This window comes from Anser brachyrhynchus (assembly GCF_964034855.1).
Source record: "Anser brachyrhynchus genome assembly, chromosome: 1".
Lineage (NCBI taxonomy): Eukaryota > Metazoa > Chordata > Aves > Anseriformes > Anatidae > Anser > Anser brachyrhynchus.
The window spans coordinates 7,219,185-7,244,455 of NC_137694.1; the positions used below are offsets into that span (position 1 = coordinate 7,219,185).

The 25,271-nt window shown below is 43.6% G+C and overlaps 1 protein-coding gene across 9 annotated transcripts in view; it reads right to left on the minus strand.

The window, feature by feature from the left end:
* The window catches only part of BEND7 (BEN domain containing 7), a 47,657-nt gene that overhangs the window by 2,102 nt on the left and 20,284 nt on the right, over positions 1 to 25,271 (minus strand). For 4 of the 9 annotated variants that reach the window (XR_013955409.1, XR_013955410.1, XR_013955412.1 and 1 more), the window contains 6 exons: positions 25,020 to 25,142; positions 22,341 to 22,606; positions 17,303 to 17,528; positions 13,122 to 13,241; positions 4,517 to 4,567; positions 87 to 3,893 (listed from right to left, as the gene is read on the minus strand). Coding sequence is in view for 4 of the 9 variants with exons in the window: in XM_080605744.1 (XP_080461870.1) it covers positions 4,517 to 4,567; positions 13,122 to 13,241; positions 17,303 to 17,528; positions 22,341 to 22,606; positions 25,020 to 25,142 (786 nt within the window). In the remaining 5 variants the exon portion in view is untranslated. The remainder of the gene's footprint in view (positions 1 to 86; positions 3,894 to 4,516; positions 4,568 to 13,121; positions 13,242 to 17,302; positions 17,529 to 22,340; positions 22,607 to 25,019; positions 25,143 to 25,271) is intronic. The other 5 variants (XM_080605744.1, XM_080605743.1, XM_080605746.1 and 2 more) reach the window with 3 other exon arrangements.

Genomic DNA, 25,271 nt, shown 5'->3' on the forward strand with positions numbered 1-25,271 from the left:
TAAAAAAACAAAACAAAACAAAAAGCTGGAAATTATATATTTGGATTCTAATTCTAATTTGTGATGGGGCTGAACTGTTGGTGTACCTGCAGACAGCAGCTGCTGAATTCCATCTAGAGTAAAGCCCAACCTGCTAAAGAAAGCAAATTAAATGGATTTATATTTTTTTCATACTGAAAAAAGTGAGCAAAGTTTTTCACAGAAAATAAAGTACGCCCCACTTCAGATGTAAAGCGCCGCGTTAGACTGCGGCACAAACTGCACTGCGCTGCTTCCCACTTTGAAGTTGGTTTCTGAAGAAGTGAAAAAAGCACCCCATGAATTTTAAACCTAGAGTACATACTTTTGGATGTTCTTTGGAAAAAAAAAAAAAAGGGGGAAAAAAAAACCACTCCACAGCAGTCTAAATGCATATGGCAGAATAAAAATAAAATAATAAAAAAAGAACAACAAAAAAACAGAGGTATGCTGTATGATTATATCCCGTCTTTTTAAACCACTTTAAGAACATGTTTTTTCTAAACAGCACAATGAAAGATGGACAGAAGAATTACAACTACAGCGCTAAGAACCCAGGGCAAATAGGAGACAGACATCAATCAGCCTAAAAGGCAAACACAACCCAATGAAAAGGGAAGACTCACAATCAGGCACTGAAAGGATAAAGACTTATATTACAATAAAGGATTTATATTTAAGGTTTCGAAAAGGTTCTTTTTTTTTTTGAAGTTTCGTTTTCTTGATATTGTGTTTCGAGAGAAAAGGAGACAACCTATACAGAATCGGATCGTTGCTATTTTCTTATCGCTGGTTTCTTCCCGAAGAGATTGCTCTCATCTCTCGACAAAGCCGTATCACCCCCGGACCTGAGGATTGGGATGTTACTGATTCCGCTTCTTTTAGGGATATCAAAATACTTTCTCATCTCAAAATTAACCCCAATGTGGAGAAACTGTATGAAACCTTCAGCCCAGCGGTGGTCCAAAGCACGGGTATAAGGAGGGCTCCCTCCTGGCCCTGGGCTGCGCGTATCTTCCAAATGTGATTTACAAGATGAGGATTCATGAAAAGGGTGTTGCAGCTGTCTTAAATTTGTTTCCGTATGCAGAACTTACGGGTTATACTTAAAAAAAAATAAAAAAAATCCAGATACTTTAGATAAACCGTAGACCAAACTAAAATGAGCTTTTTTTTTGCAACGCCAACTCATACAGGAAGACTCCAAAAGCTGCCACGTCTTCATTCTGATAAAGATACATCTCACACCTTTCAGGTTCCCACATCAACGAGAAACTAATCGGTCCTTCCAGCCACTCCACAGTAATTAGCCTGGGAGCTGCCTGATCCGTCTCAGCTCAGCTCTGGACACAGACTTCAGCTTAAGCAACAGCCCGCTTTAGTACGCGCAGAAGCTGGAACTATCGGAGCTTTCCTAAGGTTTGTTAGAGACAACTCTTCTAGCATTTTCTTGAGATTTATCTGTTATTCTGCCAAAGTTCCCAGCAAGTTTAACTGCTACAGTTCTTCCAATTTTCTTTAAACACCCTTCAATCATCAGCCTTCAAAGCAAAGGCACTCTCAGCATCTAGGGTGATTTTAAAACGGGAGCATGATTCTTGCTCTGAAGTGCTAAAATATAATTGGGCAAAAACATCTTCCTTAGTTTTAGGAGAATGTACCAGCTACATTTTTTACAAGGCTTTTGAGTTCCAAAAGAGGGTTTTGGAAAGAAAACACCTCTTTTCTCCCCGGAGACCAGGACTTTGCCGCTTGTGGGCCCAGAAGGAGCAGATTCAAACCTGGCTGGAGGCACCTACGTAAATGAGCCACATTCAGAGCAGTCGTCCTGGCACCAAAGAACAGGCTCTTCCAATTGTGAATGTAGCCGATCTGAACTTATTCCTTCTCCTATCATCTGTGAAGAGAGCTGGGAGCGAGCACGCTTCCAACTGCGGTGTCTCCGATGACATGCCAGCCAGCCATAGGCTGTGATCTGAAAACGCGTAGGTTGAAGAACTGCAGCACTGACAGCCCACGTACCCCCGGATTGTGTTTATAATGTCACCGGGGTCACAGGCAGCCTTGACTGAGCAGAAAAGGCAGATTAGAGAAATCTGAGTTCTCCCTTCTGTGCACCAACACTCACCACTGATTTAATTCAGTCTAGGCACTTTTACTTCCCAAGTTTGTTCAGTTCGTGGAGACCAAGAGAGCAACCGCCCGATGTTCGGCACAAACGGCTCCGGCATCCCACCTTTCCTCCCAGCCCAGCCTCGGGCACGACTCCCCCCAAGCGACCTGATCCAGTCCACTTTTATCCCGCTGCCACCCCACGCCAACCACCGACCGTTCCCGATTTATCTCCTAAGAGATGTCACCTGCGAGGGAGGCCCACCGCACCGGGCGCCGTACAAACACCGTCAGCAAGGCGAATTTTCAAGCTAAACAGAGAAGACAGCTGAATACATCACGCTAAAGCTCTCTTTTAACGCCCTGTCAGTAACACCCCCTATAAAAGCAGCTGTGCCAAGGCAGGGAAAGACCTCTATAAAAGTTCCATTCCACCTCTTTTGTGACGCTCCTCGATAGAAAGCATCTGTATTTTGGCTCTCCGTCGTAATTACTGTCATTAGACTGTCTGTATATCACTTTAAATCATTTGCTTCCAAGAACAGTGTGATATTACATTGATACGTACTATAAAGAGGCACTTGCACACACATATAATAATGGGTGTGAGTCAAATGCTTGGCGCGCGGCCCGCGAGCATCGCCTCCCCCACCGATGCAAATCGCACCGTGGTTTATTTAGGCATCCTTCCACGGGCAGTATGGAGACACGCACATGCAAAAGAAACATTTCGGCTCGAGAACCGTGTGTGCGGTGTGATGCTCCGAGTTGTACGAGCAGCCAGAGCGCACTGGTGGTGATTCGCTTGTAGGGTGGACGGGGAGCTGGCTTCTCTGCCACGACCGTCTCAGCACGCTCGTTTCCACCGCTAGCACGAGGTGCGAGAAGCAGCTACAGAAAGCGCAGCAATCCGGTAACTCTGCGCCTTAATACGCTTACTCCAGCAACGAAAAGATAACGCTCCGTAGCATTAGCAAGCTTTATTAGGGCCCTCTTTCAACGGAATCGCTTCCCTCCCTGATAAAGGAAACAAACAGGATGTCACTTGGAAGAGACCTCTCAAAGCAGAGCTTCCTGCGCCTATTATCGCAACAGTACCCTGAAATATTCACTGGCTGGCCAAGAAAGCAGCACGGCAGCTCCCAGCGAGCGTGTGCTCCCAGCCCCCACTGGGTCCCTGCCAGAACAAGACTATAGCTGCTTGTCCTCGCCGCTGCTTCGCTGCTCCTATTCCTTGGTAACTGCACGTGCTCTGACAGCAGGATTTCAACCGGCCGTGCTCGGCGGCTGGCAGCTGCTGCTCTGGCCCCCAGCACGCAGCGGTGGCGGCTGAAAGCCCCTTCTCCAGCCCTTACGTAAGAGGGATTAGGAAGTGATCCTGCCGAAGGCAGATGCTGCGGTGTCGCTCTCCCGACCACCCCGAGCCTCCAGGTACCGCGGGCTGTGCTCAGCAACCCGATGCCAGCCACGTCCTCTCATCTTCGCAGCAATTGCACGGCTGATCTCCAGCCGCGCTTTGTTGTTACACCTCAGGAATCCGATAAAAAGGGACTGCAGGCTGTGACCCTGCTCATCTGCTAAAGCTCTTGTAGCATCCGTAGCATCTATTGTAGCATCCCTCCTTTTCCTTTGGCTTTGGCGGTGTTAGGCTGCATCCTTGTGAAATTACGGGGGAATGGCCACCTCCCCACACTCTGGCTCCACGCAGTTTTGGGAGGATGGGAACTCTGTTCCTACCACCAGGGCACTTATTAATGAACTGCCTGTTAACGAGAGGGTGTTTCAGAATTCACTCTCAGCCTATCTCGATTTTAACACGATGTACAGCAGCACACAAAAAACTGTATTTCCTAGCCCCCGCCCTGCATAGCTACATTGCTATTTAACAATTACCAGGCTTTGAGGCAGGGTGCCTGCACTCCAAGAGAAAGTAAGACAACACTTAACTATCATAACATACGCATATAACATGCAGTCCTTCTGTAAACCCAAGATATTCTTGCTACTACCTTGCCCAACTGAACAGATGCTACAATAGAAATCATTGAGTCCGTCCCTACCCATAACACTGTTAAGAACCCCGAAAACTCCCAGAAATAGAAGGGATGAGCGCAAGATCCTGTTTGGAATAAGAAGGGTGACTTACCGGCCTTATTAGCTTAGCTGCTGCCATGAACCTTGAGGTTTTATGAATATGAAATAGAGGAGGAAATTTTAAGATTCCGGTGCATTTGTTTTTTTAATACGGGGCGTTCAAAACGTAGATAGCTGGGTCCCGTGTGCAATTACCCGAATGTATATGGCACGGCAGGATTACTGAAAACTGCTTATGCGCAATAAACAAACACAAACATTGGAAGCTGATAAAAATTTTAATGCATTTTACCTGTTTGTAGTAAAGAAATGTCCGGCTTCTCATCACAGTCAGTTGCCTCTGCTGATTACAAATATAAACAAGAAATCTCATTACTTTGACTGAATACAGGAACGCGATTAAAAAGCTACATACTGTAGAGTGATTTTGCATTTTCTATCTACTTTCCTCAGCTGCAATTTGCTACCGCTCGGTTAAAAACTCACTGCTTGGAGGAAAAGGTCATATAATAAAAATGCAAACTTAGGAGAGGCTTTGGTATTAATAAGCAGTTGCGCCAGCAATGGGCTGCAGTAACGCTTGCTCCTTTTAAGGTTTCAGGACATACGAGGTTGATAAGGGGAGCTGCAATCATTTTGTAAAATCACATCAGAGAAGTCCTGTTTGTTAAGCCATCTACGGCTTCTGCTCCATCCTCCTGTAGTTGCCATCATCAGACACCTAAGGGGAAAGTATGAATTTCTGCATCCAAACTTTCCGTGACCACAGGCAAGGTCGTCTGGGGAGAGAGAGATTTGCTGGGGCAGGAAGTCTTCAAAGGTGCAGGTGGGCACCTAGCAGAATTACAACAGCGGGTAACCGTGCGGGTACACAGGCAATTACAGTGTATATATACACACACGCTTGCTTTTAGCTCACGGCATGTGCAAGATCATTTGCCTTAATCTAGCCCACGGTAAAGGAAGGCTAAAAGCCTAATTTGTTCCTCTCCTATTTGCCACGGGCCAAGGGTATGCATAGGGATGGTTCATGTGGCTCCGCGGATGTGCAGTGACTTGTCCGGCTGTAGTACCCTGGAGTGTGCGTTTGAACCCCGAGTAAATTACAGGCATTTAACAGGAATTAGGTGCCTAACCCACACAATCCCCATTCAAAATCCCATTACCTTTGTCTTTTGACAATTCAGCACGATATTTAAGGCCTTTAAAACACAATGAGATCTTCAAGAGCACTTAAGCACACTAGATGTGGTCATAAAGGTGAAGTCCCTTACATTGTACACGTGCGGTGTGGTGGATGTGCATCGTACCACCTCCGTTCCATGCACATTTTCCACAGGCACCAAATTTACCCAAGGCCATAGATACCTTGAGCAACTTAGTTCAGCTCTCGCTTGACACTAAGCTAACTGTCCTGGTCATCTTTGTTATAGCTGTACACAAAGATGTTGAGTTGTTGCCTTTATGAGGACATCACAAGATGAACTAATCCAGCTGCTGAGCCACGTTAAAATTCCCTTCCTCCAGCTACCCCTGGCTATCCATCCCTGGAGGCTGCTCTCTTTCCTACTTGTACGGAAGTCGGTTTAGAGTTTTGGCTCTATGCTTTCCACTCACTTCTGCAAAATTAGTTGAACTAAAGAATCACAGAATCAGCTAGGTAGGAAAAGACCTTCCGCATCATCAAGTCCAACCATCAACCTGACCTACCAAGTCCCATCACTAAACCATATCCCTAAGCACCACGTCCACACGCCTCTTAAATACCTCCAGGGATGGGGACTCCACCACCTCCCTGTGAATCCCATTCCAATGCTTGATCACCCCTCCATGAAGAAGTTCTTCCTAAAATCCAATGGAAAGTTCCCCTGGGACAACTTGAGACCATTTCCTTGTGTCCTATCACTTGTCACCTGAGAAAAGAGACCGACACCCTCCTCGCTGCAGCCTCCTTTCAGGTAGCTGTAGGGAGCGATGAGGTCTCCCCTCAGCCTCCTCTTCTCCAGACCAAACAGCCCCAATTCCCTCACTCGCTCCCCATAACTCTTTTCTTGTCCCTCCACCAGCTTTGTTGCTCTTCTCTGCTTGAGCAATGCTCAAGCAACTCCACATCCTTCTTGTAGCGAGGGGCCCAAACCTGAACATAACATTTGAGGTGTGCACAAGGGGACGATCACTTCCCTGGTCCTGTTGACCAGCGCCCCCAGGTCCTTTCCTGCCGGGCAGCTTTCCAGCCTCTCTTGCCGCAGCCTGCACCGCTGCCTGGGGGTGCTGTGCCCCAAGTGCAGCACCCAGCACTTGGCTTCACTGAATGTCCTGTGGTTGGACCCAGCACATTGATCCAGCCTATCCAGATCCCTCTGCAAAGCCTTCCTACCCTCAAGCAGGTAATAAAGAAAACAGAAGCAAACAAAAAAACAACTAATATTAAACAGCTTTCCTCCCGTGGAAGGTTTAAATTGAGAGCCCTAACAAGTACAAGACACAGACCTGCAAATTACTCTGATTGTGCCTTGAACTGATAACTTTTTCTCCTTCGTGTGAGAGGGGGGCACACTGAGCAGAAAGAAATGAAGTGCTTGCTACAGCTTATTGCAAAAAATCTGTAATTTTGGAAGGAGCGTGGAGCTCAATAAATGGGAAGAGGTTACATGATTCTCTGCCTCTACGTTGGTTTGCATCTGGACTGGACTAACAGCGATGGAAGGACTGGATGGAGGAGACAGTGTGGTGAAATGAGTGGCTAGGAAAGAACCGATAGGATATATACTACTGCGGTCACACTCTGAGGCCAACTTGTAGCTATGTTACGAAGAACTACCTGCACCAAGTGGTTCTGCAGCACGGCACGCAAGAGATGTAACCGTAAACGGCCCCATGGGCTGAAGGGACCCAAGCCATGAAAATGGGGGAAGCAAGACATGACACGAATGCTGGCAATCGTCTGAAAGTCTTCCCTCTACCAGTATCAAGGCCCATGCCACCAGCTACACTGTCCACTCCAGTGAGAGGTTTTCTGGAAGTCTCAGCAGCGACTCCAGAAGCAGCTCTAGAAATGTGGTTCTCTTTCTACCTTACTGCCCTCCTCACGCCTGGCTAAACTCGAACTCAGAGGAAGGAGTCACACAGAAACAAACGGAGGCTAGGAAGTACTTGGCTTTCCGCAGATAAGGGCTTGAGTTTCCAAATTTGCAGAACCAACTTTGTTGATAACAGAGTAGTTACCTGGCCATTTTAATCTGGCACAAGACCGATACGGTGCTGATAGATGAGGTCCAGCTCACCACCGATTGTTCCAGCCCCGTTCCTCATGCCAGCACAAACGTTCATATGGCCACAGAGGTCAGGTCCAGTTAAAAACTGACAACGTGGCCACGTGAATGCTTTTGCCAGTGCCAGGAAGGGAGTGGGAACAAGACGTGCACTTCTCAGTGGCTGTCCCAGTTGGTTTGATGACACTGGATGTGTAGCCACAGCTTCAGGTGAAGTACGACCAGCAAAGCTCCTGCTCACAAGTGCGTGATAAACACGTGGACCTCCTAACATGGATGTAAAGCAGCACCTTCTCCCATTGCATTCCAAGCAGGAAAGAAGGTTTGCCTTCAACAACCACACCCAGGGACTGCCAGCCAAACTTCACATGTCCTGAGCCAGCCTGCAAGACAAGGCAAGCAGGAATAGGTTCTGCTGTGGGAATTCTAACACTCTTTTCTGTCCTTTGCTTAGGTAGAGCTCAACAGCTACTGCAAAACAATCCTACTAGCCATTTCCTTAGAGGTCTGTTTTTTTCCCAAAAAAACTGTTTAGCTTCTGGTGTCCATGTTTGTTAAGTGTACACCTGCTGTTTTGCTCCTTGGACAGCAGTACATGTATGCTCAGGGCTGGCAAGATTGTTGCAAGAGTAGCTCATTTTAATATCGCTATCTTTATCTAAGATACTAGCCACAAAAGCAGTGTGTCACATCTTGGGCTTACATCCGACATCCTTCCTGGTCTTGTGTTTATTGCTAAGCAAAAAAAAAAAAATAAAATCAACACAATCTCTTATAATACATAGGCATCGGATCAGAAGCACAAAACAGGGAAATCAGAAGGATGAAGAGAAATAGAAAGAAAAAACCAAAAAACAACCAAGCCCCTCTACCCCCCTCCCAAAACGTTACACGAGGCAATGGAAGCAGGGGTTTGAACAAGGATGTGGGAGAAAAGGCAAATTTCCAAAAAGCGTGCAAGTATTTTTCCTTTTTTCCCACCATTTTACATTGCAACAAAGTAATATTAATTTTAAACAACAATTCAAGGATGAAACGTCATGGAATTGTAATTTAAATTAATCCTGCCTGAAAAGTTTCGGCATGTTTTCCAACATCGCTACGTTCTCCTTTATTGAGTACGGCAATCAAAAGCTTCCAGGTTATGCACAAAGCAATCGCTTTGCAGGAACGGCTCCTACCCTCGGTACTCCAGGAGCGTTAGTCACACAGCATCAACTTCCCTGGCTACGCAACGGGCAGACGTTACAGATTAATGGATTATGTACTCCCTTCAAAACGTAAAAAGGGAGGAGGAACTTCCTGCAAGAGATGTGTGGCCCCTGACCCGCTGCTTATTAAGGGATGAAGAGTTTAGTAATCAAAAGGCTTCCATACTGTGTCTAGCACAGAGGTGACACGAGCAGCGAGTCCTTCGGATTTCGCCCTTCTTAGATCTTTATGCTAACGCTCGCCTGGCTCTGTAAGGCCACTGGCAAGGCCACCAGCCCCCGACCCATGTTCTCTCTGTAGGGTGGAAAGACCACGCGGTGGGGAACGCGCCGAGTAAATTACAAGCCGATTTGCACAGTAATTCACACTGCTTTAAAAGAAGAGGAAACCTACACATCTTTTTTTTTTTTTTTTTTTCCTTTGACTTCCTTCCCTTCCAGGGCCACTTTGCATCCCGTGCCAGAAGCCAAGAAGCTTCTCTGCTGGGAGAAAGGCAGATCTGGCACTCCGAAGCTGTGCCCCAGGACGCTGTGCTGCTGGCATGAAACGGGACCAATCGTCAAGGCTGAGGAATATTATCATACTATTTAATTTTAATTATAACATCTGTTTGTAACATTAACCTCGCAGTCTCTTCTCCCCTTTGTGACAGCCGACTTGTGAAATTTTGAGAAGACTGAACAAGGCCAATAAAAATTTAATGGTAGTGACAGCTTTATTCTCAGATCTAACAAATAAAAAAAAAAACCCTACCCAAGTCTCAGATCTCAGGCAATAATCTCAAAGAACTAAGAAAAAGCCAAAGCAAAAATAAATAAATTAAAAAAAGAATATTTCTAGCTATGAAAAATATTGTCACTGATTCCGAACTTAAATGAATTTTTATTTGGTTTAGGATAACAACCTTTCAAAATCCACACAGGGGAACTATTTTCTAGAAAGCAGAATTTTTAAGTGGATTTTTTTTGATTAGCTTCCCAAGTAGGGAGCTTTTCCATCCCTAATTCTAGGAGATGAGCCAAACATGATAAATAAGGTTGAAGCTGGACAGCATCTATCATCCAGTGATCATGATTTCAATTAATTTGGGAATCCTCAAGAGAATACACCCTACAGAGAGAGGTACAAAAAGCAGACCTATCTCACTCATTTGCTAGAATACTTTGAAATCATTAATATCACTGAAAGCTAGAGCAGGATTTACATTATCAGACTGAAATAATGTTCTACAGGATAAAGCAGACAGGGCTGCTCATGAATGCAGTGTCTTATTGCCTGGTTTGAAGTGAGAAACTAATCAGAGGATAGACTAAATGGCTCAGGGGAAGGCAAACAGAATGGAAAGCCTGCCCCTTGTCTCTTAAATACTTCTGCTGTTCAAATTTAGCACAACTCAGTGGTGACTAAAAAGTTGTTTTGTGGTTTCTGTGAAATAAATAGACCACCTTAAGCTTTTCCCAGATAAAGCCTGTGCATCGAAACAAACTCGAAACTGATTTAGATAAAGCAGCATGATCAGCCAGCAGGGAGACACGACGGCTTAGAAAGTCTCAGATCAATCTAGCTTAATGCTGGCTCCAGTTTGTTCTTCGGGAACCTCAGCCCATGCCCACAAGCCTAGCTGGAGCTTTGCAGGGAGCAAAAGTAGACAAAGCTAAGAGAGGGTGACTGGGGAGTAGGGAAGCGAGGACACTTGCTTGGGGGTTTTCGGGCTCTTAAAGCCAGCGTTTTGCAAGATGAAGGCTGGGAACATCTTTTCCCCTAAGCAGATCAAACCTCCCTCCGTAACTGCCCTCCTCTCCCATTTTGGTCTCGGCGAGTTACCCACAGCGCTGACAATTTTAGAAAGGTTTCACAATGAATAGTTCACATTTGCATTGTTCCCACGCAGCCAGGTTTAAATCAGGCTAAGACTTCTGAGGACTGTGAGACTGTGCTAGCAAACATCCCATCTTTCCCTTGGCCCTGGGGACCTCCCTGGGCATCTACTAATGGGCATCGTAGGAAACAAAATATGGGACTGGATGGAGACGTCATCTGATCAGCTCTGTGCTCCTCGTACCAGAAGCTCACGGCTGTAACACTCAAGTACCAAATAACCTTGTTTCAGCAAGATGAAGACTGCAACCTGTTTGCTCCTGCTCTTCCGTAGAAGGGGGAACTCCAAGCAGTGGATACTGTCCACAACAGTGGCATTTTCAGTCGCTCCTGCTGCATCTAAAAGAACGTGTCTGCCTGTGGCCAAGTGGCAGGAAGAAAACGATGCGCTTAGGGATCAGTGAGCAAACCAAACAACAGGAAAAAAAAAAAGAGCCTTTCTAGCAATGCAGTTACGATGTACTTCTTTTAGTAAATAAAACTGAGGGGTTGTTAGGTGTGTTTCTGTTTACTACTCATGCCCACACCGGCTGATGAGTTAGCTTCCCTCTGCAGGCAGGGACAGAGACAGGAGCCTATCTTATTCACCCTCACTATACTCAGCCTCGCTTATTTTTCTTCATAGTCTTGCCCACGTACAAAGAATATCCTCTGCTTCGATTCTGCCATCCCAAGAAAGGACCAGAGATGGAAGTGGCCCTGTTTAAAAGGCAAAAGCAGAACGGCATTGTCATTTTAATTAATACCCTGCAGAGGCACCAAGAAAAGCAAATAAAAAAGGATGAAAGAAAACCAAAATCCAAACAAAATTAGGTCAATCCTCTTCCTTGAGGGATCTCCTGCAGACAACCCAAAGACCCTCTTTTGCCCGCATCCCACGCTGTGCTCTTCACCTTATCAGAGCCTGAAACTGCATTTCCAGCCTTCTGCCCAGCCAGCCTTTGGTAGGGGCAGAAAGCAGTCCTGTTGTACAACCTCAGTGAGCTGACACTGTCTTTAACGAGATTACCTCGTGTCCCTCTCTCCTCCCTCCCCAACATGCACAAAAAGCCCTTTTTAAGGCTAGTGGTGGTTTCTAGTGGTGGGAAGCTTATGCTACTGAATAATCTGCATTTCCCCCACCTCTGGGTGCTCCTCGTTCTCCTTAGTTTTACGCTTTTTCCTCCTGGAATTAACAGAGCTGCGGATAAAGAATTCAGATGCCAGCGTGTGTTTGGACAGAAAACACTGGCTCTCTGACACATGGAGCCGGAGAGAGATGTTTTTGCCTTTTCCTGCCGTCTAGCTCACCTCTCCATAGCCAGCAGGACCACTGCATCCCCTGCTGAGCCATCGAGTTTCCCATTCCTCAACCCGTGGATGCTAATCGGCACTTCATTGTGGTGAGGGGCAGAAGGGAAGAGGGGAAGAGGCAGTCAGCTACACATGGAAACGGTGAAGGAACACGTTTAAGGACGTTGGCACAAGAGACGCACCTCAGACAGTGAAGTCAGATGCTCCAAGGGAGAGATGGGCAGGAAATATGACCACAAGAGAGCCTTAAGAGATACCAGAAGGGAAAAGCAGGAAGCGTGAAGAAAGCCCCTTGTAGGACACGAGGCACGAAGACGGGAAGGAGACTGGTTCAGGTTTGCAAAGTAATTAAACATCTCTTAATCAGCGATATTGCTTTCAGGTTCCTGTGAACTCCACGGGGGATTTCGGGACTGCGCACTGCTGTTCATCACTGCAACTGAGAGCCCATGGGCAAAGCGATGCAGCCGGATGCTCTCAGGCTGGGTGCTTCAAACTGTGCCTTCGCTGCCCAGCGAGCTCTGTCAGGCTGGTCCCAGGCTGCCCTGCACGTTACTCTGCAAAGCTGAGCGGCTTTGCTGCAAATCCCTACCCAAATTACCTGTTACTCACTGCTGGCAAGCACACTCCTCTGCTTTGGTAGGTCCTCACAGGCACAACCAGCGTGGGAGGGTCTTTTTTTTTTGCTAGAGTGATGCCGATTCTTTCGCAAGGAGTGTGAGAAAACTCCTCTGTCCTTCCAGAGACGCAGAGTTTGGAAGGAAAGGTAATTTAGGTTATGGCCTAACACTACGGTAAGTGGCTTGGCAGGGCCAAATAACAGGGAATTTAAAAACTTCTGCCCACAACCCTGGCTGGATCAGCTGGTTTATGACTCAAATCCCATAAAACGCTGGGAAGAACGCTCATAGATAGATGGGTTAACTCCTAGGTTGCCCTGGGTGGGATCAGGAGTTGGACTCAAAGATCCCCATGGGTCCCTTCCACTTCAGGAGATGATTCTAAGAAAGTTTTGGTTGCTAATGGAAAGAGGTTGGAGACAACATTGAAAAAGACTTTATAAAAGCTGCAAAGACCGCTCCTGAACGTGTCACCCCGTACTTTTACACAGAAACCTGTTAAAATCTGGGAGGTCAAATTTTCACAGAGTGACCGTGTACAACGCTTACAGTCAACAAGAAAAGGCTCTCAGATTTTAGTCTTACACTCACATGTTTTTTCCTTTTTTTTTTTTATACATACCTGAGCCTCTTTTTAATCGTCTTCTTGCCAGTTTAATTTGATCCTGAAGGATCTGGACCCAGTCCCTAGGACCAGGAAGTTTATCCACATGGTTAGCAGTGCAGTATTTTTCTGTGAAGACTGAAATAAAAAGATATCTTTTTCAAACGTGCCACCACAACCGAGAAAAGGAGGCTGAGGAAGATTACAAACAAACTACATCAAATTGTCAGCTTAACAAAGAGCATTTCAATGGCCAAGTCTAGGATTGCAAAAACAGGGTCAAACTCAATGTTTCACAGAATAAGTACTTTGAACCGAGTCTCCAGATGTGGTAGGCACTTCTAAACGCTGCCTTCCGTACGGTAGAAGTAGAGAAGTGAACATCTGGTCATTTGGTGGCCTCTCAGTCTCATTTTCTAAGTCAGCAAGCAAACTGTTGAAAGACACAAGACCTACCACTGCAGAAATCTCTACAGTTCTCATACCGCCAAGCTGGGTGGAACAGAACCTTTATAAAGCTACTAAAAAAGCAGATTTGCTTGAGAAAAACAACTACCATATAGGTCCAATTTTATATTTTTGTAAAAATAGCTCATGTGTGAACAACATTGTCTTTAAACCCATACACAAAAGGAAATTCTGTGCCATATTTACAGCAAACCAAACAATATAGGAAATTATAAATGCAGCGAAACTGATGCAATTGATTTTCATCACACAACTGAGAGGTGTGTGCAAAGTCAACGAGAGCAAAAATAGAAACAATATTATGGCTGTTAGTATTGCTATTGTAGTCTTGGGCTTAGGCCTCAGAGCCAACTGTTCACTAACGACCAGCAAACAAAGAAAGAAAACTGGTCCCAGCTGAAGGAATTTGTCATCCTTGGGAATAAATGTCACACAAATAGGGTGGAGAAGCATGCAACAAAAACTGTCAATTTTAGAATTCTTATACACAGACTTTTGAAGCAGTGCTAGCTGCTAAGCACAAAGGGACCCAAAGTAATCACACCCTCCGAATTCTTTTCATGTTAACAACTTCACAAAGCCATTGCATGAAAGGCATTAACAATGTTTTTCTCTGCAGTCTGGACCGACTCAGGAGGTTTCCCAGAGAAGTCAGTACAGCCCCGTATATTGCCAGTGTCCGATTTGCAATGCTTCACAGGCTCCTCGAAGGTAGAAATGATCTTTCTCTTCTCAATTCATATGGTCCCTAATACAATGGGAGCCTGACTGATGCCTTAAGACTCCTACTTCAAACACGGGACAGCACTTTGTGTTTGTGACCGGGGCCTGGGGACAACCTGGGACACCAGGCTGTCCCCAGGCCACCCTCCACACGTGCCCGAGGTGAAATTTTGGCTATTGCTTGCTGCTGGCTGCATGTGTAAAGAGGGTACAGCAGCCTTGGAGAGCAAGAGCGGGAATGGAATAGGAAGGAGGCAGAAGTGGGACCTCACCTCTCTGGTCCACCTGAGCTGTACCTCACCCCGTGCCATAAATCTCCCCAGCAGATCTGATCACAGCTCATTACTTCTGCAGGAACGGACCTTCGTGCAGGGCTGGACTTGTTGTCAGGAACGTAAAGGAAAAAAACCAACCACTTCTGATCTCTCTTCCCCTCCTCCTCTGAGTGCTAAGGGAAAGATTGATGCAGCTCACAAGGGAAATTGATTGCCCAGGAGAAGCACTGCAACTGATTCAACAAGTGCCACTGAATATCCAAAGTCAAAAGGGAGAATTTATTCCTGGCTAATCATCCTGTTACAGAGGTGTTAAATTACCCGTAAGGATGGCAGTTAAAATGTTTTCAGACAAGGAGAGCAATTTTCAAGCAAACAGTCTCTCCTTTAAGTTCTCTGCTCATTTCTGTCATGAATGTAGCCTTTTTTTTCCCCCCACTTTCATGTCTCCGCCACAGAGAAGGCCTAAAAGTGCCACTAAAGGGTATCTGGTAGAGGAACGTCCTAATGAAATAATGCAAACAACATGATGTTGTTCTCATGGAGATTTCATACTGACTCAGCCATTTCTTGGAATAAATGAAACCACAGTGCTTGATAGCCCAGCTCTTTGAGGGGAAAAACGGTGCCATCGGAGCCAGGCTGAGAAAAGATCCTCAGATGCCCTCAGCACCTTACTCCATCACAGCTTTTAGGACGTGGCTCCCCTACCAGGGATCACGCACTAGCATTTGGGCAATCCTGTACATGCCAATAAAGATCACTGTTCTTACAGCGGTACCTAGTAGTACCAACGCAGACAAAATTTATCTGTTGAAACTCCTTCTTCCTCCCTGCTGGGACCAAGGGAAGAGGTTAAACCAAGCTTCAGGATCTGCGCTGGTAACATGAGCTCAGCTCCTGAGAAACACTGATCTCTGCAGTGGGTGACAACTGCTATTTTAATAGTGCCACTGCATCGACTCAGAAACTTTTTTTTTACAACAGTGCTGCTCCAAGTAGAGTTTTTTTTTTTTCTTTTTAAAGTAATTTTGAAAACCTATCTCTTCCACTTAACTTATTTATTAAAGCTTTTAGGGAAGAATGAGATACAGATGGAGCGAATTCAACTGCAAATTTTCACAGATTATTGATTTCTAGAAAAATAGGTAGTGTTTATAATTGAACCGTAATTATAGGCAGAACTGTAAGGAAGTCTGCCAGAAACTCTGCAAGATGCATTAGGACTATGACATAACCACTTTATTAAAGCATTGCACAGGTTGAAAGGGACTTCTGGACATCTCCATGTCCATCCTGATGCTTGAAGCACACCCAACTAGATCATGATGCTCTGGACCACGTCCAGTCAAATTCTGGATACCTTCAGGGATGGAGATCCCACAGCCTCTCTGAGCTCCTGTTCCCCTGTTTCACCACCCTCATGTTGAAAAAGCTTCTTGTGTATTGTTGAAATTTTCCCTGTGTCCAATGCCTCTTGTGCCTCTGAGAAGAGTCGGACTCCATCTTCTCTACACCATCCCGCTAGGTAGTTGTGGACAGCAGTGTGGTTTCTCCTGAACTTTATCTTCTCCAGGCTGACTGAACCCAACTCTCTCAGCCTCTTCTCGTCTGCCACTTTGCATACATACTTCACCACTTACCTGTTTCAGTCCTACAATAAGTCTTGGTGGCCAGCCGCTGGCCTCACTCTAGTATGTCAATGTCTTTCTCGCACTGGGAGGGGGCCTGAAACTACACACAGCAGTGGCTGCAAAAGGTTCCCCTGCCTCCTTTTGCTGCCAGTGTGATTACAGAAGTTCTTCTCATTGCCTTTTATCTCCTAGGTTAGCAGTCTGCACTTCAGGACAAGTCAAGGACCCTAAAATAAGCCCTGTTTTGCAACACCGCCTTTTTGTAACTTGGGTATTTTTCTTGCTATATGTAATTCCATAGAGTCATAGAACATCTTGGGTTGGAAAGAACCTTAAAGATCATCTAGTTGCATCCCCACTTCCATGGGCAGGGATGCTACCCGCTAGATCAGGTTGCCCAAAGCCCCATCCAACCTGGTCTTGAACAGCTCCAGGGACGGGGCAGCCACAGCTTCTCTGGGCAAAACAGTATCTTCGAAACGGTAGAATCCAATTCAGAGTCTCTGATGTAATATTAGCTCTTCATATGTTGTGATTACAGTGTTTGAGAATAGATATTTCCTTTTGGAACCCTGAAAGCAGTGATCGCTAACAAAAATACCCAGCATAAGGTAACACCAACTAAGAAACTTGCTCCCAGTTCGACCACCACAGCTCTTATGAGCATCAAGCTCATCTCTTGGTCCCGGTAAAATCTTCCCCTATCTCACCCCAGTCCAGCCACCAACTATTAAACTATTTACAGAGCAGATGCAGTCAGATGTAGAGAAGGCTCAGAATTTTGACTGAAGATGAACAGTTATGCCGTCATTATGTTTTCAAGATTTCCTTGTGTCGCTGATATCCAGGAAAAAAGAATTCTTAAACAGAACATTGAGATTCCAGCCTTAGAGCCTGACTTCAGAAACTGGGATCACTGGCTTAAACTTAACACAAGCTGTCCCTGTAGAATCTATTTTTAACAAGTGAATGAAAGGGAATAAAAATAAGACTGCATATTTTAATAGACCTAATGCACGTCAGAAATTCTAATCCCTTTAGATTCTCCTTAGCTGCAAATGTGTTCTAATTACACATATGAAAGTAAGCAAAAACATACCTTTTATTGCACCCACAATATTTTGGTCTAGTCCTTTTCGGTTGTCATTGAGCCCTCTTTTCCTTTTGCCATTTGGTAAAGAGTTAGCCAAAGTCTTGTCATCAAAAAATGCACAGACCAGCTTCCTAAAGAGCAGACTTCCTGAGCGAGTATAGTTTGATAATATAGAGTCCAGCTGAGATTTCGGCATGAAGACATCAAAGCCTTCTGCAAGTTGCACTTCTGGCTACCAAAAGAATATGAATGTTTTAATTAAAATAGCATTCAAACACATTATTTTACTTCAATCATGCATCTGGCAAGACTTTACAATCACTTAAATAATCAAACCATGAATTTTCTTCCAGCTATTCAGCACCCCATTCAGTACCTGCTTCATTGAAATCAAACCCCATCAGTGAATAAGAACCTTAAAAGGCAAATCAAATAATCACACTTATGTCTAGCCACCGTAAGAGTTAACAATCACTGACATTATTTCAAGGCGTATAGCTAACAAAAAGAAAAGAGATAGCTTTCAATATTGGATAATAATTACAAACCAGAGGATCATCCCAGAGCAATATTCCTATACAAAGCTTTTTGGACGTTTATCTACCCGTTTTATGGACCTGTTTCACTGCCAAATGATGCAGATTAGCATGCTGCGAGGCAGCCAGGCGCTTCCAGGAAGGACAGCGGCAGGGCCAACAGTCCATTCCATGCAGCTTCCCAAGAGGGCTTCTAGTGCAAATACAGCCCGTGCAAAGTAGAGGACGACTTAGAGGTTGTCTCTGTAGCCAGTGCTTGCTGATTAGCTACTTCTCCCTCAGTTTCATATCCCCCAAATGCAGCCTCAGAACAGGATGATGTCATATACATAGATTATTTCAACACAAAACAAAACAAAAGCAAACAAAAAAAAACACCCAACAACCCTCTGTGATAAATCACAGATGATTTATGCTACTTCCAGAAAGGGAGACGGAGGGGATGAAGGAGGAAAAATCATGTTGTATTTCACATGACTCATCTCAAGCACACTTTGGGCCAAAGCAGACAAAGGCCTTTGAGAAGTCCCCTTTCTGAGAGTTTTTTTGCTGCCCCTGTCTGTACAAATCAGAAATTACACGAACAACATTTATAGCATTTTCTTCGATGGCTACCACACAATGCTTACACAAGGTGCCCGTATGGAAAAAACTATATATCTAGAATGAAGATGCATCGTGAAAAGACTATATATTTTAAGATATTATCTGGAACTTGGAAAGGGGTAAAAAAAAAAAAAAAGAAATTAAAATCTGTGGTCATGATGTGAGAAAATAACATAACATTACAGCCTTGTTCCTAACGACTTGCTCTTTTTTTTCCTTGCATGAAAATACACTCACCAGCGAGGGTGTATTGTCAAAAATGTTTACAGAACAAGAGCAAATGCCAGCCTGCATCAAATCACCTGCAAACTTCTTGAGTCTAGATAGAAGAAATGGCTGCCAATCGCAGAAGGATTTGGCTGTGTAACTCTTTTCCCATGGATTTTTAAAATCAATATCAAGAGAGTTACAGCAAGCAGTTTTTCCAAAGCATACACTATACACAATGTACATTGCGTGATACATACATGAAACTGAAGATCACACACAATGCTTTTGGAAGCCAGGATGAACATTCTTAAAATACGCAGATAGTAATGAAAAAGTCTGAAAAACACATAATATTTTCAGCTTGTTCTGGACAAAAAGTTTTTTGTCAGTGTTACTCTATTTGACAATCTTCTGATGTAGGTGGGTTTTATATTTCACTTCTACAGTTTCTGGTGATGAAGATTTTCATGTGTAAATAAATGTGGGCCAAGTTTACTACTTGGGAAAAATTCTACTTCATGTTAATCAAAAACCGGAATGTAGTTGTCATGGTGATGAAGGTATCCTACCCTATTTTTGCTACTTTGGTCTTGGGTCTTACAATAGACAATTTAAGATGACCTCGACGATACAAGCAGGCTAGAACAGACAAGTCTTTCTCACTAATACAGCTGTAAAATACAGTTGAAACCTCACCTCTGCATCACCATAAATGAGTCAATATTACTTTAGTTTTGACTTCTTTATATTAAATATATTAATTTCTATATAAGTGAAAGAATTTGAAGGAAAAATACTGATTTATTCTTGGTTTCCTTTAGTAGCTAATTGTTTTTCAATCCAAGGCAATCAGTATCTAATTGAACTTTACGGTCATTTTGAATGTGATTTCTCAAAAGGAAAAGCATTTGTTAACAGATAGTGATCCGGAAACCGGTGTGTAAACTACTCCTGTACAATGAAAAAAATAAGACCTGAATACCAGTGCTAGAATTAACAGGTAGTGAATTAGAGTTAATCCTAGACATTTCAGTAGGTTGTACTATTTAGATTAGAAATGATTAGATTATAAATGAAATCTTATAACAGTAAAACAAACACAAGAAAATTTATCTATGAGTAACAGATCATTACGTTTAAAAAATGGGTTATCTGATTTGTGGGCCAGATTAACGGTTGACCTCACCGAGCCAAACACAGACTTTTTCCATCTCCATAAGCAGCAGTATTTCATCTTAGCAAGCCTGAACTAACTGCACTGGTTTGGGTTATGTAGCCCCAGTTTTATATAAATGAAGCTGGGATCTTCATCTGAGATGTCGACAGCAAGCTGAACACGAGCCAGCAGTGTGCCCTGGCAGCCAGGAGGGCCAACAGCACCCTGGGGTGCCTCAGGCACGGCACGGCCAGCTGGGCGAGGGGAAGGATTGTCCTGCTCTGCTCTGCCCTGGGGTGGCCTCACCTCAAGCTGTGTGTGGTTTTGGGCGCCACAGTATTAAAAGGACATAAAACTATTAGAAGGTGCCCAAAGGAGGGCTACAAAGATGGTGCAGGGTCTAGAGGGGAGGATGTATGAGGAGCGGCTGAGGGCCCTGGGTTTGTTCAGCCCAGAGCAGAGCAGGCCGAGGGGAGGCCTCATGGCGGCCTGCAGCTCCCTCACGAGGGGAGCGGAGGGGCAGGCGCTGAGCTCTGCTCTCTGGGGACAGCGACAGGACCCGAGGGAACGGCATGGAGCTGGGACAGGGGAGGGTCAGGCTGGGGGTTAGGGAAAGGTTCTGCACCCAGGGGTGGTCGGGCACTGGGACAGGCTCCCCAGGGCAGCGGGCATGGCACTGAGCCTGCTGGAGTTCAAGAAGTGTTTGGACACCGCTCTCAGACACATGGCCTGATTTTTGGGTGGTCCTGTGTGGAGTCAGGAGTTGGTCGATGATCTCTGGGGGTCCCTTCCAACTCAGGATGTTCTATGATTCTATGATCTTCTTAAAGTTCAATAAACGTTGGAAAAATAACAGTGGCAGCAGTATTTGTGTATGACCCACAACGCATGCAATATTGTAAAGAGAACGCTAATTTATGGTGCCGTGTAAAATGTCTTTCAGTTTCTTTAAGCACTCAGACATGCTGGTTGTGAGCACACTAGAGATGCTTACGACTAAATAGAAAAACATAATACCACCATTCAGTCTGAAAGAAATGACTTTATTTAGCCTTTTCAAAATGTTTAAGGTCACATCTTATTTTCACTGTTAAATATATGTGTTTTCAGAACTCAACTGTTTTCTTTCCAAAGGCAAAACAAAATCAATTTGTTTGTCTTGGGGTTCTGGCTCTGTAAATATATTCAAACAACTGCTGTGGCAAACAGGGGCCAAAGCACGGGAGGGCAGATGAAGATCTGATTTATGAACCACATGCTTTCTGTTCTTTTTTAAGTTCAAATTGGCACCTACAAAGGATTGTGTCCAGCAATGAAACACATTCATAAAGCCAAATTAAATTCCATTGCAAGTACAAAACTGTTTTCAAAACTGTGTTTCAAACTAAAAGAGAGTGCCACAAGCGAAGAAAAATTACAAGCAGAAATCACGTATTGGAGCAAAATTACAAGTCCCTCCCCAAACACATTCCTTCAGACATTATTAAGCATCATACAACAAAACCTTTGAAAAAGCATCAAACTAGTTACTTTATATCACTACACAGACTCTATGGCAAGAGACTGCAATCTAATTAGTGGTGTGGCTTGCATCTATATAACTGAATTATCATGACTACTCTCTTTTATTATTAGTTCCCACTTCCAGAAAGGTAGAACATTATCTGCAGCATTGTTTTCATTTACGCTTATTGATACTGAATTTAATTATGTTTTTCTATCTCACAGTACTTAGGAAATTGGAAACTGCCTTCTCAAAATTAAAAATGTATTAGAGAAATTAATGATCAGTTTACTTATCAGTGAACTGTTCAGACTACATCTGTTTGGTCATTAAACAAAGCCAATCAGCCACCAGATACATGAAATTTCTATCAATGCATACATGTTATGTGAATCACGAAAATATGCTTACTGCAATTTTATATGTGACAAGTACATGTTTTAAAAGCAGCAAATTTGGGCCCCTTTAATCACAGGGACATCATCAACAGTGCCAAGGCCACAGCAGCCACAGCAATGAAGACTAAAGAACCCAATTCAGCAAAGACGGGTATGAACTTTATGGAGGTGAGGAGTCCTCTGAGGTCAGTAGGACCAGCCAGGCATTCAGTGAAGCACATCTAGGCAGGATAAGGGCTGATGTGTGGACTACTTGAATTAATCAACAAATAACAGGGTTGTGAATCTTTATACACAGAGCACTTTCCACAGCTCCTGATCTCATGGTGGCTCTTGGCAACAGGACAGGTAAAGAAAAACAATTTTCCACTGCAAGCTCAGACAACAGGAAGCCTTGAATTCAAGACCAAACTTCATGCTCATGAAAGATGGAAAACAAAAACAAAAAAAAAACACCCACAATTTTTAATTAGCACTCTCCATGTCGAACTCCACTGTCTCCATCAAATCTACCCAAGTTTTTCTTGTTTATTCTTGCAAGAAGAGGAAATACATTTCAAGCTGACATGAGTACAGATTCTCCCAAATCAGTGCTTTAAACACATGTGATTCAATGTATTGAAATGTAACTTACATCTGATGAAGTTGATTCAAGGATAATTCCAAATCCTGAAACAGGGGTTTCTGAACTTAGGGGGGGTTCAACTGCTTGCAGATTTGATCTTTCAGAGTTTGCTGACAGCTTCTTTTCATTCTCTGCAGTGCTGGTTTTCTTATTCATGGTAATTGGTTCAGCAGTTTTGAGGGGTAGTTTTTTCTTTTTATTTCTCTTTCTTGATATTGTCGACTTTTGCGCACAAATCAGAGGAACAGGAGGCTGCTGTCTGTTTTGAGTTCCAACTGAATGAAAAAAAAGTAATGAATTAAATTTATAGACAAAGAAACATGCATAACCACACAGACACACCATTAAACTACAGGCATACTGAACTCATCTTCTGGATAAATGGTACAGTTTTCAGTGCTGTTTGTGCATGTGGAACAGTTACATTTTATCACCTTTGCATAATTTTCCAATCTGTACAATGGGGATAATGACGCTGAGCTCCACTATGAGGTATTTCCAGACATATTGATGAATAGTTTTAGGAAAATCGGGAATATGTGGCTCTTCCTCCTAGTGTCCACTGGATAGTTAGTGACATAAAGGGCTTAAGCAATGATTAATTTGTATACTCTTGAATGACTGAGAATCTCATTGTCTTTGAGCATCTTTTCTTGATAAAATAACACAAGTGCTAATGCAATTACAGTTATTTTTCTGAATGTAGTCACCAAGTTAATTAGCTCAGCAAGAACATTTCAAGTACCATTATGTCAAGAATGAGTGAAAACACTATTCAATAGTTTAATTTCTAGGAAAAAAAACTAACCCCAAGTTGTATCAGTTTTTTTTTGCTCATACAGAAACTGACAGTTCATGTGTTACTTTTGAAACCCAAGAGACCGTATTTTATAATTATCGATATTTTGCGTTTTCTAGTATCCACTGTCATTTGCACAAATTAAGGCACCAATCCTGAACCCGTATCAACATGAGCCAGTCCTCCGGCAGAACACTATGCAGATACAATGACTTGTATTAATATTTATCAAGATCAAGGGGAAAACCAAAAAAACCTACTAAAGTGCTAGACATCTATGTTTCACCACATGCAAATCAAACTCATTCAAGCTACAAGTGAACTACTAAGGGTTCTCGCCTACAAAACTTGGGGAAAAAACAAACCTTGTGATACTGTTTATTAAATTATTTCTGTGGTATTTAATTTCTAGTAAGGACTTACAGTGCTGTAATTTATAGTTTATCATTTAGACAGAAGGGTGTCTGAATACCAAAAGAAGTTATTACACTTTCACTTATATATTCACATTTTACATTTTTTCTTTTAGCAACAAAAATACCAAACTTTTTTTTCTCTGAAAAAACATTTTTTCCATGCATACCAGAAACTATGGACTATTCCCTGGTCTTTTCATCAAGAGATTCACTAATTAACAAAGTTTTTATATTGTAAATACATAATAAATATGAAATACTCCTGCTATTGAGGAGCCAGATCTTCTGGCATAAATACCACAAAAAAAATTTAATCATGCACATAATTTCAATAAAATCAGCACACGTGAGTAAAGAAATCCCTATCCCAGAAAATATTGTAAAACTGGGCCTTCGTGTACTTCTTCGTACATCGATGACTTTTTAAAAATCGTTTTTATTTGCATCAAGTGGTATTACAAAACCTATCTGATCCTCCCCTTAGCTCACTAAAGCACTATATGCTGGGGATACAAGGAGTTTAGTCAGCCCTTCACTCCACCCATGTTTCAGGGAATTACTCAACACTCTCTTTTCTTACAGAGTTGTTATCCAGTCACTGTAAGAAAAACCTCCATGGATCCACTCCCTATCGCTCACAATGGATGGGGAATTCGGCTGAAAAACCTCCAATGTCTCCAACTCCTCATTAGGATTAACACCACCCTTTACAAAGCACAGAGGCTGTACGCTTCATGGCAGCCTTCGATCACCTACCTAACTCCCAGCTACCAGTCTCGTTATCTTGCTGGCTCTGGCGCTCTTCTAGCTCTGCGCTGTTCTATTTCAGCTCCTAACCTAGCAGAAACTTAGCCCCCAGAGTCCTCCCCAGTGAACAGATTTCTGCTAGTTCAGCTAGTAGAAATAGCTTAGTACAGGAAATGGTAGACCAGTCTGAAGAAGGGTGGAGGCCACAACATGCAGCAGCTAGCTCAGTTTAGGCTACCGCGGAGCTGCAACTTGAAAAATCTTTGAATGAAGTGCTATCCAGTAACTTCAGGTTGCCTTCCAAATTTGTTTTTGTTTTGTTTATTTTTCCCTAAGATTAGTGGACTAGGTAATAACAGGCAAAGTAGCGTTTGGCACCTCTGAACAAATACACACAAACCAGGGTTAGTTGTGGCGTATTAACCCACCTACTCATCTCCCACTAGTAGAGTATCTAACCACACTATTATTTTTGTAGTTCAGCTTCAAAAGATTCTTACAAGTTCACGTCCCATGTTACAGAAAAAGTAAAAATTACATTTCCACAGAGCCTGTGAAAATTTGACTTTGAACAATGTGTCAAAACCAACCAACCAACCAGAAATAAACGGTCCGGGTTGCCCAGGTTTTGCTGAATGTCCAGATAGATCTCTGTCTTAAGAGACTATTTTTCCTAACAAGAAGATGCTAGACATGGACACAGACGTATGGGACCAGTCTTTGTACCTGCTTGAATCTGCATCAATTTCCTCATGGTCTTGAGCTCTTGAAGAATAGCCTGTAGAGTTGACTGGCAATTGCACGTACAGCAGCTTGGTCCAATTGATGAATTCACCATTGGGATTTCTCCTGAAAGAGAGAGGAACGAAATACGTCAGAGGCGATATAACCCCTACAAACCCACACAAACAAAAAATACCAGCAGGAATCTGAAACTATTATCACTACGCCTGATCGTGAAATTAGATCCAAAGCAAG